Source organism: Ambystoma mexicanum, chromosome 4q (genome assembly GCF_040938575.1).
Source record: "Ambystoma mexicanum isolate Mex_15411 chromosome 4q, UKY_AmexF1_1, whole genome shotgun sequence".
NCBI classification, from domain to species: domain Eukaryota; kingdom Metazoa; phylum Chordata; class Amphibia; order Caudata; family Ambystomatidae; genus Ambystoma; species Ambystoma mexicanum.
Window position 1 is genome coordinate 239,463,947 of NC_090928.1, and position 15,315 is coordinate 239,479,261.

Sequence of the window (15,315 nt, forward strand, 5' to 3'; positions counted from 1 at the left end):
CCTTCTTGATTTCTCCAGTTAGTAGCAGATTTAATCGCAGTCTGAGGAATTCTTCCCGCCAATATGGGTTGGGAAACCTTCTCGAATAAAGTTTTGAATAGCCCAGTGGCTTAGAACAAATTGAGAGAGTCCTAACATTTATTTTGATATATAAGAACTTTGTCCAATGTATTATACCAATCCAACTCTCTCAACATTTTCTTAACCAGTTCTGGGTTGGAAGCCAACCGGTCACCATTTGTGGTACACTCACTCAAAATGAGCGCTACTGCTTTTCCAAAGGCAACCAGTGCGGCACACTTACCCCTCTCCAGGGCAATTCCCAGGTCAATATACAAACTATTCAACAGAGGATTTAGTGTAAGCCTATATCGAGTTAGCATTTTCCACCTAAAAATAGAGGTCAGAGAATTCAGACCCAGCTTTAAGCGAAGTGAAGCAATTGGTAGACAATTTGGGAAAGTCAAGGCTTTTCACCAAATGATAGCCTCGATTTTATCCTATCAATTCCCCGCTGGACACGCGCTATTTCTCTACCATGCATAAGCGCTGGGTCCAACCTGTACTAGCACAGATACTAGGGGGCGGGTTCCAGTGGACCAGGTTGGTGCAAGTCAGTCTTTAGAGGTGGGAGGAGGTAAAAAAACGCTGGTATCTTACTGAGAGAAGAGGAAGCTATAACAGATGTAGCAAGGAGGGGGCAGTGTTCTGGGGAACAAGTGTCTAGGAACAGGCAACTGGTCAGGTGACTGTGAACCTCTGAAGCACATCCCTGACCCAAGGGAGAGCAGACCAGTGTTGATGAAACCTCACCTTTGTCTCAGACTTCTGGAAGAGAATGTAAGACTCTGCGAAGCCTCTAACTTTGCCGTTGCAGGGCCTTTACCACTGCCTTTCGCTGTGGTTTCAGAAGACTTGAATATACAATCCATGTGTCCTACTAGAGATTGGAATGGGCCCAGGATAAGTCCAAACCAGAAACTTCTCAAGAGATATTTACATGTTCATAATTCATTGTTGTAGGGTTCACGTTCAGCTTGTTTCTTTGGGACCGTTGGAAGAAACCATTTCTTTGACATGCCTTCAGCACCAGATTGGATTGACTTTCCTGTTCGGGTGTGAGGCCATGCACACTGGAGAGATTGCAGTCCCTGCTGAATTTATGCCTACTTTTAGTTGGGTATTTCCCCATATTTGGTTAGTTTTTGCCCTCACAAACTTGAATTACATAATTCTTTGGTTAACTAATAAAACACTTGGTTTATTCTGATCAACTTATCTTGTGTTGTCTCTGCTTAGTGCACTCTGTGACAGTTGTTACAAGTAAGGCCGCAAAGTCCACAACGTCATTTCATAGCTCTAAAGGGACGGACGGTCAACCAGGCAGTCCTACAGATACACTTGTAAGTTTGCAGTTTTCTGACTGTGGATTGTATCCCATAGGAAATCAGGTTATCAATGCATTATCTCCCTGCAGGAACATTCTCTCACCAAGGATACATTGTTACAGTTGCAATGTGCACCCAAAGTTTCCTCATAAGCTAACAGTTTAAACACCTTACCAAGTGTTTCTCCAGCATTTATTTATTTTAACCTTATTCCCCCAGAGTCTCCTGTCCCCTCCCCCGCACCCTACCCCCTTTACTGGAGTAACAGGAGACTCTGCACAGGCAGCACCAGAGAGCAGAAAGTCGATTCCAAGACCGCAGACATCCCAGTTATAGGATTGTTCCGGCCCATTAAGTCAGAAGTATTGATAGTTGTACTCATGAACAGCAACCAATCGCAGCCCATTCCCAGTTATTGACCGCAGGTGCAAGACTTACAAAGAGTTCCTTCTGTGGTGGTGGGGTTAGTGTGTAAAACTGAGAGGTCCTAGTCAACCAGTGTCGGAGGCTCAAGTTGGGTAGTAGCTGAAGACTAGATGGTGTTGAAAGAAGCATAGACTGGATAGGTGGCAGTAGTGGAGAGCAGGTGAAGGCAGTGAGAGCCAAGAGGGTGTTGGACGAGGTGGTCACACCTGGACAAGAGAGGTTGTAGGAGGAGCAGATACAGGGAGGAGAGAGTGGGAGCCAAGATAAGGTGGTGAGACCTAGAGTAAGTGATAAAATCAAAAGCATGTATTGACACAGAGAAGGTGGAAACATCAGGGGCTGAGAGTGATACAGAGGTGGTCCAGGTGGAAAGGTCAACAAGCGAAGGTGGTAGCAACAGTAATTTGGGGGTGTCAATAGTAGGCAGTGAAGGCAAAGTAGATCAAGTGGTGACAGAATGAGAGGAGCAAGGAGATCTAGCAGGGGATGCTGCTGGAATATCAGGTGCTGATGGGGGAAGGGAAATGGAGAAGGGAGAGAGCACTTCCCCCGGAATCAGAGTAGGAAGGCTCCAGCAGGCCATGTCGGCTATCAGTAGTTGGTGAGAGAGGCAACCAGAGGTGGAAGGGAGGTTACCTTGATATAAGAGGAGAGCAGAAGTAGAAGGCAACCTATGTAGGGCACACACACTTGAATCTCTTCTCTAGCTCCCCTTCATCCATTTCCCCTTGATCTGTCAGTTTGGAACGCTATGCACTGGAGTAAGTATTCTGATACTACTGGGCCAAGGAAAGCCCACAACTAGACCCTCAACCAAAGAAGGGTCTGGAAATCTAAAAGCCTGCAACTCCGAGCGAAGGGGGTGAACCCCTTTGCAAATGTGAGGACTGGGACAGAGAATCCAGAGGTTAGGTAGAGCACACTGAGGCAGGGGGATCGCTCAGGAGGAAGAGGCCCGACTACATTAAGGAGAAGAGCCATCCTGATCATTTTCAGTTGAGAACGTTTTGAAACGTACCCATATAAAAGCTATTGCATATTTGCATGTGATATTGGTGCCCTTCTTAGTCCCAGGCAAACACTTTGCCACAAGTTATTGTGATTTTACCACTATCGGAGATGCTTGAACATAGGTTAAAACACTGTCTGTGTTCCTTCACTGGATTTTCCTTAATTGAGCTGGTTACATTCTATAAGGCATAACTTGAGTTGGAAATAAACATTCTCATGGCTTGTGCACTCCCACGGATTCATCATCTTTGGTATATCCATATCCTGCTTTCCATTCTCTGAAATGTTTTTTGCCAGCAGAGTGCACTCTGTGGCATCCAGTCGATGTCCCTCAACTGTTACCATTCACATGTCCAGATGTGACGTTGATGGTAGTATAAATTGCACACAGTGCGCATGTTGCCTCAGTTCTATTTTTCTGCATGTGTAACCGTTATGCTGTACTGTTACGAATGCTTGAAAAAGAAACGTTGTGCGACTGACCTGAAATGAAGCAGCGTCGGGATCATCTTATTTCTGGAGCAAGAATTGTGTGTCGCAGAACTTAGCTCAAAAAGTATCCGCAGTCCCAGATCGGCTGGTCGTGCGTGTACTTGTTGCGCAGAGCCCCGGGGAAAACCCTCCAAGGGAAAACCCTGATGATGATAGATGAATTCCTTCTGGGTGTAAACACGAACATTGCAATGAGAATGGGTTCTCCTCCGAGGTGGTTGTGCTGTCGAAGACGGTGAGTAGAGCGGAGCACGGAATCCACTTGTGGATTAGAAACAACAGCTTGGAGAATTTGACAGGTAAGTGGAGGAGGATCGGAGCGAGGCAGAAAGCAGAGCAAGGGAAGGCATAGCAAGGCTACCCAGGCGGAGCAGTATGCAAGGGGGACGGAAGAAGGCGAAGCAGAGAATACAAAAATAGGCAGGAATGAGTAACAAGTGTCAGTGCTTAAAGCCACGAAGCAACGCACAGGTCTTGCCGCAATGGTTCCATTAGTAAGATTCCTCAAGGCTTCTGGAGTGATGATTTCCGGTAGACTTCTCTTGCAAGCTGAACCGCTAAGGGAATATCCTCTAAGGGCATACGTGCCACCATCTTGAAGGGGCATAAATATGTCTCTGGTGCCTCGGGAAGAAGCACTAATCCACTGGGTGAGGCTCCCTCCAGTTGATGACTAGTAAGGCCTTAAAAGAGTGTCAGTCGAAAACTCTCCTTAGGTCGGTCTGTTTTTAAGTCCCCATCTTCCACTCCTTCAAAGAGAAAATCATCCGAAGGTAAGAGCTCTACTGGAGACAAGTCTCCAGAAAGGTTCCAAACATTCGAAGCATTCAAAGAGCGATTCCCGTCACTCTTCGTCTTCCTCTTCAAGAAAAGCAGTCGAAGAAACAATGCCATTGTTCCTTGTGTTCCGACTCCTCACCCAACATGCGTTTAGTACATTTCCCCGAAAATACTGTATCGGCGGCCTAATGGTAAAACCCCTGTCAAAAGATGGACGTGTTTTCGTTGGCGGCTCCTCCTGGTCCCTCGAAAGAGCTCAAGAAGGCTACCGATTCTTACCTCGCCTTCCAAGACCGGCACGGGGGAGCCAAAGGCTTCGACCTGCATGCCCAAAAGTCTGATCCAGAGGGCCTCAGTCTAGCATTGAAAGTGTCAACCACACAGACTTTAAAGAAGCCAAAAGCTTCAGGGACTTCGTTGTCGAAGGAGTGGATGTCTAAGGGCGTATCAACCTCATACCCAATTGTGAGTTTTAAACTGCAATCTAAAAAGTATTTTTTCAAGTCCTTTGGGCCTATCTTTGAATGGGTATGAACGTTTTGGAACACCTGATGTTCCAGAGGAATTCATCTGATCGGTCTTGTTTAGAAGATCTAGCTGCTTGCCTTAAAGATGCCAGTGGGCTAGATACCTCACCTCAGGTGGATTTTGATATGCCTAATGTAAATGCTCACCCTAATGTGGCACATAGAACTGTGATGAACAGGGTGGTGGAATCTTTGGGATGGGGGCATCCTGCAAAGGATATAACCCAAGATGACCTTACAGACATCCTGGATAGAGGTCCTTCCAAGGAGCCTGTGGTACCTTTTCACACAGCTTTAAAAAAAACAATTTTAGAGAACTAACAAAAACCAGACGTGTCTCCTGCTGTGAACAATGAGTTAGCAAAAAAAGGTCTTCATCTGTGAATACTGATTTATCTCTCCAGACACCCTACTCCGAAGAGTTTAGTGGTGCAGGTGGCTACTTGTACTTCAAGAGCCGCAGCTTATCCGACCATGCCACCAGCTAGGGATAAGATATATGATGCATTAGCCAAGGGGGTATTTTCTGGGGGAAGCATAATGCATCTTGTGCCCTAGCCAAGTATACATGTACGCTATGGAATTTGCTTTCCCAGTAAAGTATTCCCGAGGGTGAAATGAGGGATGGTTTTAACACCATCATTAATAATGTCAAGGAGTCTTCCTGCCAATCCCTCCAATCAGGGCTTGATCCATCCGACTGCTTTGGTTGGTGTATGGGCTCCAGGGCGGTAAGCAGATGTTTTGTATGGTCACGCAAGTCTGGATTTGCATCTGATGTCCAATCAAGGTTACTGGACATGCCCTTTGATGTGCCCAACCTTTTCATTCCCAATGCAAAGGTTTTTTAAACTCAGAGGTTTAAAAAATATTTGGGGGCGGCCAACCATCAGCCGCAACAGCAACACCCACCTTCACAAGCTTGGAGAGGGCGTCCCTTTCAATATTACTCCTCATTTGGCCAAAGAGGAAGAGGCTCTGCTACCCAATGAGGAGAGAAGAGATTCACACGTGCCAATAGAGGCCGTGGGGAAAGACTGCTCAGGCAGCCACCTCCTCATTGCCCTCTGCCACAGCCACAAAATCTCTTTGAGCACTTTGGGCACATGACTCTGGTGGGAGGCAGATTGACCCAGCATCTGCAAGAATGGCATTGCATTACTTTAGATGCCTGGGCCCTTCCAACAGTGGCTCAAAGGTACTGTATCCCATTTCTAAAAAGACCTCCAGATTCTTCCCCGAGCAAGCAACCAGATCTGCTCCTTCTACAGGAGATTCTTTCCCTGTTGGAGAAAGGTGCTGTGGAAAGGGTACCTGTAGTGGAACAAAACCAGGGTTGGTATGCCACCTATTTTCAGGTTCTCAAGAAAGACCAAGGATTGCAACCCATCTTGGACCTGAGACGCTTGAATAAGTTCCTCAGGAAGGACCAATTCAAGATGGTCACTCTTTTGCAGATCCTCCAGGTCCTTCAGCTCTAGGATTGGACGGCGTCCCTCTATCGTTAGGATGCTTACTTTCATGTGTATATTCATGGCAAGCACAGAATATACCTATTGGCAGTTCAAACTATCAGTTTCGAGTACTGCTTTTTGGGCTGACCTCTGCACAGAGGGTGTTTGCCAAGTTGATGGCGGTGGTGGTATCGAGGAGGGATTTATGCCTTTCCCTACCTAGACGATTGGCTGACCAGAGCATGTTCTCTAGAACAGGCTCTGGAACATCTCAAAAGCACCCGCGACTCTCTAAAAAAAACTGTGTTCCTCCCTCAACTTCAAGAAATCCCAGGTGACACCTTCCCAAAAGCCTAAACACTAGACAGTGAGGTGCACTACTCCTAGGTTAGTCTTAATTCTAATTGTTACTTTTTATTTTTAATTAGATTCTATCAATTTCAGGTGCAATTGGGTAAGGTCCCCCGACCACACGGAACCTCATAAATAAAATCCAAAAAAAGAAGCACGTTGTTTCCAACAGCAACCCCCAGATGCACTCCTATGGGACTTATTCCCAAATTTAACGAATGAGTGTCACAAAGAATTGTAGAACCAAAATATCCTTAATTTCAAAGCAAATTTAAACAAGGTTATAGAAATAGAAAAAATACCTTGATTTCAATACAATTGGTGGCAAGAGTTTTAATCCTCACACTCAAAATAAATTCTACAAACGCACATCAAGAATTCCTATTGTACATACAGGTAATAGTGACTCACATATACAGTAAATCAATTAGAATCACTTTAGTTCATGCATAAAAAACAAACATTTCTGTAATATAAAGCAGTCCTACAATAGTGATCAATCCTAGATGTATTAGTGGCTGACACTTAAAGGTTGTCAACGCGTTTCGGATCACCTTCCCAAAAGCTGCAATTCATCAGAGCGGCCCTGGAGTCTTCCTCTGGGAAGGCTTTGCCTCCCGACTTGAGGGCTCAGGATGAGGCTGCTGGACCGCGTGGCGTCCTGCATTTTCTTGTTGCCAGAAGCCCTCCTGAGGATGAGGTCCCTCCAGTGGGCCCTCAGATCCCAATGGTCACAATTCTCGGGCAGGATGACTGAGCTACTGGTCCCGAGCAAAGTCGCACAAGTTCTCCTGCAGAAAATAAGATGTTGGGGGAGCCTTTTTTGGCAACTGGCCGGAGATGACAATAGTCAGATTCTCTGCCACAGGCTGTGGAACTCACATGAGCAATCTTATGATCAGAGGTCTGTGATCCCCATCAAAATCCAGACTACACATAAACATTTTGGAGTTTAGGGCAATCATACTGAAGCTGATAGCCTTTTTGACGTCCATACAGGCGAAGAATGTCCTGATAATGCCAGACAACACAGTGCCCATGAATTACCTCAACAAGAGAGGAGGTGTAGGGTCACTACCGCTATACAGGGAGGCAATGCAGCTCTGGTTTTCGGCACTACAAAACAGGATTTCTCTGTTGGCTTTCCACCCAGCCGGAGAAGACAATATGACGGCGGACGCTCTGAGCAGGCAGAGCACGATCTCCCATGAGTGTGAGTTAGCGCAGGAAGTCCTTCTAGAGATCTTCGCTCTTTGGGGAGATCTGTTCGTGTCCAGTATCAACAAGAAACGTGACCTGTTCTGCTCCAGGGAATTTCCTCAGAGAGGTGCGCTGGGAGACGCGATCATAATGAACTGGGATTTTCCACTCATGTAAGCGTTCCCATCATTCCTCATGTCATTAGGAGGTTTAGAAAGTTCGGGAAGTCCATGATCCTTATTGCTTCGGATTGGGCCACAAGAATGTGGTACGCAGACTTTTAGACATGTCCACCTGCCCTACATTTCATCTTCCCCAGAAAGTGGATCTACTCTCACAAGAGGGGAGGCTGTCGTCTTCACCCAGAAATCAAATCTCAGAAACTTCATGCCTGGTTTCTGAGCGGCTAAGATACAAAGATTGGGACCTTCCAGAAGACGCCATGGAGGTGTTGCTTTCGATCAGAAGCCCAGCAACAAAAGCACTATACCCCTGCCGTTGGAACAAGTTTTGCATCTCATGTAGAGCTAAAGATATTGAACCTTTTACTTGCAATACACCTTCCGTGCTTCTTTTTTGCTGCACCTAGGTCATCAGGGGCTACCGTCAAGGGTTACCTGGCAGTGTTATCCATTTTTAAATGCACGGCACAGTAGGCTCTTACTTTAAGATGCCAATTTTCATTCAATTCCTCAAGGGATTGACAAATACTTTTGCAGTCGTTCCCTTTCTGGTCTCGTCCTGGGATTTGAGATCGGTTTGTAACCTTTTTAATGGGAGTGCCATTTGAACCTCTCCATTCTTGTCCACTTAGGTTGTTAATTCAGAATAGCATCTTTTTGGAATCCATCACCTCTGCTTGCAGAGTGAGTGAACTACAAGGCCTGTCATGTAAACCTCCTTTTGCAATCTTCTCCAAGGAGAAGGTAGTTCAGAGAGTTTGTCACGCCTTACTTCCCAAGTTTGCGTCTGAATTCCATCAGACACAAATGATAAAACTACCAGCTTTTTACCCGCCTCCTCACCCTTCTAAGGATGAAGAGATGTTACACAGGCTAGATCAAAAAAGTGCTCTTAGCTGCTACATTTCTAGGATGGAAAATGTCAGGCAAGATGACCAACTATATTAATTGGTTATACCGGCCACAGGCTGGGCCAAGCTGTGACCAAACAAACTTTATCGTGTTGTATAATCCTTTGCATTTCGTAGTGCTACTCCATTTGAGGCAAAAATGTCCATGAAAACCTAACCGCTCCTTCCACCAGATGAGTGGCTACCACTTTGGCTCTTCAAAGATGTGTTCCAGTGCAGCACATTTGTAATGCTGCTACCTGGTCCTCACTACACACTTTCTTGAAACATAATTGTTTATATACTCTGTCAGGTTAGGACGCTTGATTTGGAAGAGCTGTTCTGCACAACATCAATCAATAGTGACAAATATTCCACTTGTCCTACCTCCATCTACTAAAACTGCTATGGGAGTCTATCAAAGATGAGGAATCCGAGGGCGGACACAATCCATTAGAAGAACAAATTACTTACTTCTGGTAATGTTCTTTCTACTGGATGTTGCTCCCACGGATTCCTCATTGCCCTCCCAGCCTACCCCTCTGACTGTGGGTACATTTTTTAATATACCTCTTTCAACACCCATGCAGGTTATATAATCCTCAAATCTGCTGTGTAGAAAGAGGGGAAAAACTGAGAACGGATGTAACGGGCACAGTGCGTGATATTTATACTACCATAGACGTCGTCTCTGGACGCCGGAATGGTAACCGCCCAGGGACATCGACTTGATGCCGCACAGCGCCCTCTGCTATCGAATTTTTATTTTCAGAGACTGCAAAGCAGGATATGGATATATCAAAGATATGGAATCCATGGTAGTAACATCCAGTAGAAAGAACATTACCAGTGCTGCGTAATTTGTTCTTCTCATGGACTTTGCCAAACAAAGTTCAGATTGGCAAGTGAAAAATTACTGTCTCCTTTGGTTCATATTCATAATTTCCAACTTGTAATTCGTTAGCCTTCAAAAATCTTTTGCTTTATAAATCTGCATATGCTTTGGGTTAAAAGTGTTAGCAATGAACAACCTCGAATTTCAAACACCTTGCTTCATTCCTGGACTAGTGGAGCAGGCAATCTCAAATGTTACAGTATTCAGATGTATTTATGTAATTTGGGGTAAATGTATTAAAATGCTGCATTATTCTAGCATGGACTACTGATCTTTATAACATTGCTTCTTCTGCAGGTAAAAAGACTCAGAATTTAAACATAAGGCTTCTAAAGAGGTTATCCATTGGACAGTCCTCCACAGCCGCTGTGGTATCACTTGGTTCACTATGGTATTGAGTGGTGTCAAAGCAGTGTTTTTTGATTTGGACAATACACTCATTGATACAGCAGGAGCTAACGAGAGAGCCGTTCAGGAGGTAAGAACTCTTGCACCTCAATGGTGTTTGGATCAGCTTGTGACAAAAAGCTTGTTTTTGTTCTTTTCTCTGTTTTATTCTTGGCTTCAGCATGCACTTTATATTCCCGAGTGCTTTTCTCCTTCAGCGCTTAGTCTCATTCATGGGATGCTTCAGTTACCAGTTTTAAACATTGTTGTAAATTATTTTTTCATTTGTTTCTCTTGAAAGCATGTTACTTCAGACTTCTTTCAGCGTTCCTTTATAGTGTTTGGCCGCTTTTAACACCACACCTTTCATATATTTCTTTAAAGTTTGTGTCTCTGTGGTCTCAATATTCAACATTATCATAGTGTGTCCCGTTATGTTCAAAGACTAGGTTTGTTATGGTCTCTGAGTTTTCTCAACCTTGCTTAGTGACAACTGTTACTTGCGCTGCAACATTGACTGATGAAATACATGCCATAGTTGATCTCCGTTAGGGGACCCCTTTCTCTGGCATGATTGCTTTTAGTGAATTGAACTGCCACGTAAACAAACAAAAATAAGAACTTCACCTATGCGCAGTTTATGTTTGGAATGTAAAATTGGTTATATCAGTTCAGTAAATCACCCTATGAGCACACTGCAGCAAACCAAATCCTTCTAGGTGAACCTGTAGATTCTGCTTGGCTTTTGGGATCTGACATGGGTTTACCTCAAGGCGGGAACCAAACCGCAAAGCAGTGGCCTTGAGCAAACTGGTCATTTTAGAATCGGCAGTCTCAGATGGTTTCCTTAGTAATGCTCGACACCGACTGCAATTGTCAGTCGGTGTCGAGCATTACATATTGTTTACCTGCAGGAACTTCATGAACGAGTAATATGAAGGAACAAAGATGGCAAATTGATAGCAGCCTCACCCCCGAGATCTGTCATGCTGCTAATGTTCCAGTTACAGTATTGCTCCTGAAATAAAGCACTTCCTGTCTATAATGGGTGCTCCAGAAAAAGTTTGAGTTGTTGTTTACTCTCGATTTTTAAACTTTGAGAGTAAATGAGATGTCAAGGTAGTAAACCTTATTCTCAAGGGAGTAAAAGGTATGTGACATCCAGCAGACCTGTGCAAAAAGTTCAAACTGCATTGAAATCATTATCATGCGACAGCGTGCCACATGGTGACAGAAAAACAGGTTTCTGTCACAATTAACAAACCAAGCGTATGATGAAGTAGCACAGCACCGTCTGACAAATGTAAGAGAGGAGCGCTAACAATCTGAACTTTAGTTCCATGCAAAAAATGGGGTCAACAGCAGCATAATCTTTTTAATGCTTTGCTCACACAGAACATGTCAGTTTGAGTAGGAGTAGTGCAGACTTTCCTCGCACAAACATGGAAAGGACGAGTCAGGGCAACGGCAATGTAAGCTTTCGTCATGTAGAACAGATGGTGTGAATCATTAATCAGAGCAAGGATAGGTGATTTCTGTACTCGGAAAAGATAAGGAATTGTTTTTTGCTGTGAAAGATCCTCTCGCATAGAACAGGTACAGCATAGGCTGCAGAAGTGCACACTCCCTTCCTAAAATAGAAAAGGAATGCCATGGACCTCAGTAGATCATGCTTTCCTCAAATAGAGTGGGACTGTCGTGGGCAATAACAGCACGCAATTGCCACACATAGAGCAGATAAGTTGTGGGTCACAAGCAGTAGACGTTCCACTCGCGTAGAGGAGGAACTGCATGCGATGAACCAGTGCTAGCACCCCACAGTGAACAGGTGAATGAAAGGCCTCAGCAATGCAAGCTACTCTGGCATAGAAATGCCTTAGCAGTCCAATTTCCCATCAAAAAGCACATGCCCAGCATGGGCCACAGTGAAGTGCCCCTCACGTAGAAAGGTTTCAGCATAACCACAGCAATGGGAACATCCACCTAAATAGAACAGGAACAGTTAATTGTCTCTGCAGTGCAAACCTTTCACTGATCTAATCAATATAGCATTGATAGCGACTACTTCAAATATGTAGTCTAACTGTGCTTCTAGAATCGGAAAAGTTCCACATAGTAGGAATTAAGTAAACCGTAATTTGAAGGAATTTAACCTTAGAACAACAAACTATTTGTATACCAATTCCCGGCCACTGTGGCGAACCAGAAGGAGGCTGACCCAAAGAGGTTTCTTTTTTATTGGGTTTTGACAGTCATGCATCAATTAAACCAAACAGGAGGGTCGTACCCTCTAACAATACAGTAGACCATATGTCGCGTTACTCCATTATTCCCCCCACCCCCTCCTGGAATCAGGTGAACTCTTGTTTTGACAGTTAGATGTCCGAACTGTGCTCTTGTATGTAGGTTCTTGACCGAGCGGGCTACAATATTATAGTCCTTGTACCCACAGGGTTTGTGGCGCACCTTTCGGGCTTATTATCTTGACGGGCCGGGTCGGTCCCTCTTCCTGGGCCTCATGGCCCCATTTCCCTCACTGGAACCTATTATGGAACTGTAACCATTCTGATTCCACTGAGGAACTACCTCCGTGGATTGCTTCTGTGATTTTTCCCTTAGGTATATGTCCTTGGGCGTGCTGGACCACTCATGTACCGTGGGGAGGAACCCTCTTTTCCATTATCTGGACCGGCATGCTCGTACTGCCAGAAGAAGAAAATGCACTAGAGGTGGGGGCGCACGCCACTTATCTTCGCACTTCTCTAACCCCAACAATACAAATGGAGGATCCAAACTGTGCGCTCCCCTTCCTGCATCCCTTATCCACCCCAAGACCTCTGCCCAAAACACACTGTACCTTGGGGCAGCCCACCACATGTGCCAATAGTCAGCTCTGGGTCCACATCCATGCCAGCAGTGGGGGGTCCACCGTTGGGAACATTCTGGACAGACACACTGGGTCATATTGCCATCGGTGAAGCAGTTTTTTCGCATGTAGCTTGTATTGGCATGAGATGGACGTCTTAAAGGCACACCTGCACATTAGCTGCCACATATTATCCCCTATTACCATGCCTAGGTCTCTCCCAGCGTGTTCAGAGTCCCTCTATTATCCCATCCCTGGGTTCTAGCAATGCCCCCTGGGTTCTAGCAATGCCCCATAGAGTCGTGAAATGAGGGCTTTCATGTCTGCATACCCATCAAGAACCTTCTCGACTGGGGTGAGATACCTCTGGATGAGCTCCTTCCACTTTCCTGATTATGAATATCCCTTTTAGCCTGAGGTATAACGACACAGGCAATTGACCTATTCCCATTGCCTCCTCCAGCTTCTGAATGCATATAAATTCCCCTTTTTGTACTAGTTAACCCACCCTGGTCAGTCGCCCCTCGAACCAGGACTGGTAGCGCTCGACCTCTGGGATTTCTAACTGGTGGCACCCAAATGTGGCTCATGAGGGAGGGCCAGGTAGTAATTCCCTCTCCCTTTCCCCCCATAGCCAGGACTTCCCATAGAACCCCCAGTATTGGAAGGTCTCTAATCCGTTTTAGATTATTCCTTGGGACCCAGAGCCGTTCCCCCGCTGTTGCCGGGATTAAGTGTTGATTTTCAAGGAATACCCATTGTTTGTATGAGTCCTCCCTCAAGTGCGGGACATCACAAATGTAATATAACTATATTGTAACCTTGTATATATATTGTATCCCTGCTATGTAACAAATGCATGCCTCTTTACTCTGTAACTAAGCATTGTACTGTAACAAATGCCACAATGTCCTCGGGCTGCTGTGCGCTATATAAATACGAATAAAACAAAACAAACAAAACAAACAAACCATTGCCCTGAGCTGTGCCGCCCTATAATATGTCATGAGGTCTAGCAGGTCTACTCCTCCCCTCTTCTTTGGCAAGATGAGTGTCCCATATCCCACCCTGGGCTTCCGACCCAGCCAAATGAAACTCCTAATACGTCGTTTGGCTTATTTCAGGTATGCGTCAAGTGCCTGGATCCGAAGCATTTGGAAAAGGTGTAGTACCCTTGGGAGGAGATTCATTTTTATTGCATTAAGCCCCCCAACCAAGACAGATGCCTTTTCCCCCATGTTTCCATTTCAGTAAACAACCTTTCAAACAATGGAGGGTAGTTGGCTCGGCCCAGGTCTTGTCCAGGTCGAACAATATTGATCCTGAGGTACTTCACCCCCTCCACCTGGGTCTGCAACTCCAGAGGTACCAGTTATTCTACCTTTCTAATGGTATCGAAAGCAAATGGGTAGACCACTGATTTTCCAATGTTCACCTTCAACCCAGAGAACCTCCCATACTCTTCGATTACTCTTCGATTAACTTGAAGGCCGCGGGTGTGAACTGGGTCGGATTTGTCAGGTGCAGCATGACGTCGTCTGCGTACAACCGGAGTTTAAACTCTCTATTACAAACCTTGATGCCCTCTACCTGAGGAGTTTTTCTCAGGTACTCTGCCAGTATTTCCATTGTCAGGGCGAAGAGCAGGGGCGACAGAGGACACCCCTGTCTCGTCCCCCTTTGTAGCAGATATGTCTGGGACAACCGCCCATTGACTGTGACCCTGGCCGTCGGGTTTGCATATAATGCCTGGATGCCCTGTCGATCCCCTTACCGTATCTGAATTTTTGGAGTACCCCATAAAGAAATCCCCAGTCCACCCGAACAAAAGCCTTCTCAGCGTCTATGGCCACCAGCAATGGGTTCCCCTCCGCTCCCATGAGGTGTAGTGTCTAGCACAGGGTGTCAGCCCCCTGTCTAACCTGAATAAATCCCACTTGATCTGAGTGGATGGGTCTCGGCATGAGGCCCTCCATCCGTGTGGCCAGTATGCTTGTGAAGAGTTTAGTATCCACGTAAAGTAGAGAAATAGGTCGGTAGGATTTGCAGCTCTCGGGGTCTTTATCCGCCTTTGGTATAACTGTGATCAGTGCGTTTCCCAAAGACTGGGGGGACCCTCCCAGTGGCCATGATGTTAGAAAATAGGCCTGCCAGGTGCCGTGCCATGGGGCCTGCAAAAGTCTTATAGAACCTGCTATATAACCATCTTCCCCCAGAGCCTTCCCCAGTTTTAATCCCGCTATGGCCACTCCCGCAAGGTATGCTCCCAGTGTTTCCTCGTCAGAGACCCCCTCTTTCCCGTACAGGTTTTCGTGAATGTGGTGAATTTGCCAGCCACTTCCCCTGCTTCTGATCGCCTCCGAACCCCTTCTCCCCGTATTGTGGTCACCCATCTCTCTGCTCTCTGGCCTCGGAGTCTCGCCGCCCAAATAGCGCGTCTGCCTTGTTCCCCTTCTCGTAGTATTT

General features: G+C 45.7%; 1 protein-coding gene across 1 annotated transcript in view; it reads left to right on the forward strand.

Annotated features, from left to right (window-relative positions):
• The window catches only part of NANP (N-acetylneuraminic acid phosphatase), a 173,932-nt gene that overhangs the window by 39,865 nt on the left and 118,752 nt on the right, over positions 1-15,315 (forward strand). Inside the window, exon 2 of the mRNA XM_069607791.1 lies at positions 9,894-10,074. Coding sequence (XP_069463892.1) covers positions 9,985-10,074 — 90 coding nt within the window. The 5' untranslated portion in view covers positions 9,894-9,984. The remainder of the gene's footprint in view (positions 1-9,893; positions 10,075-15,315) is intronic.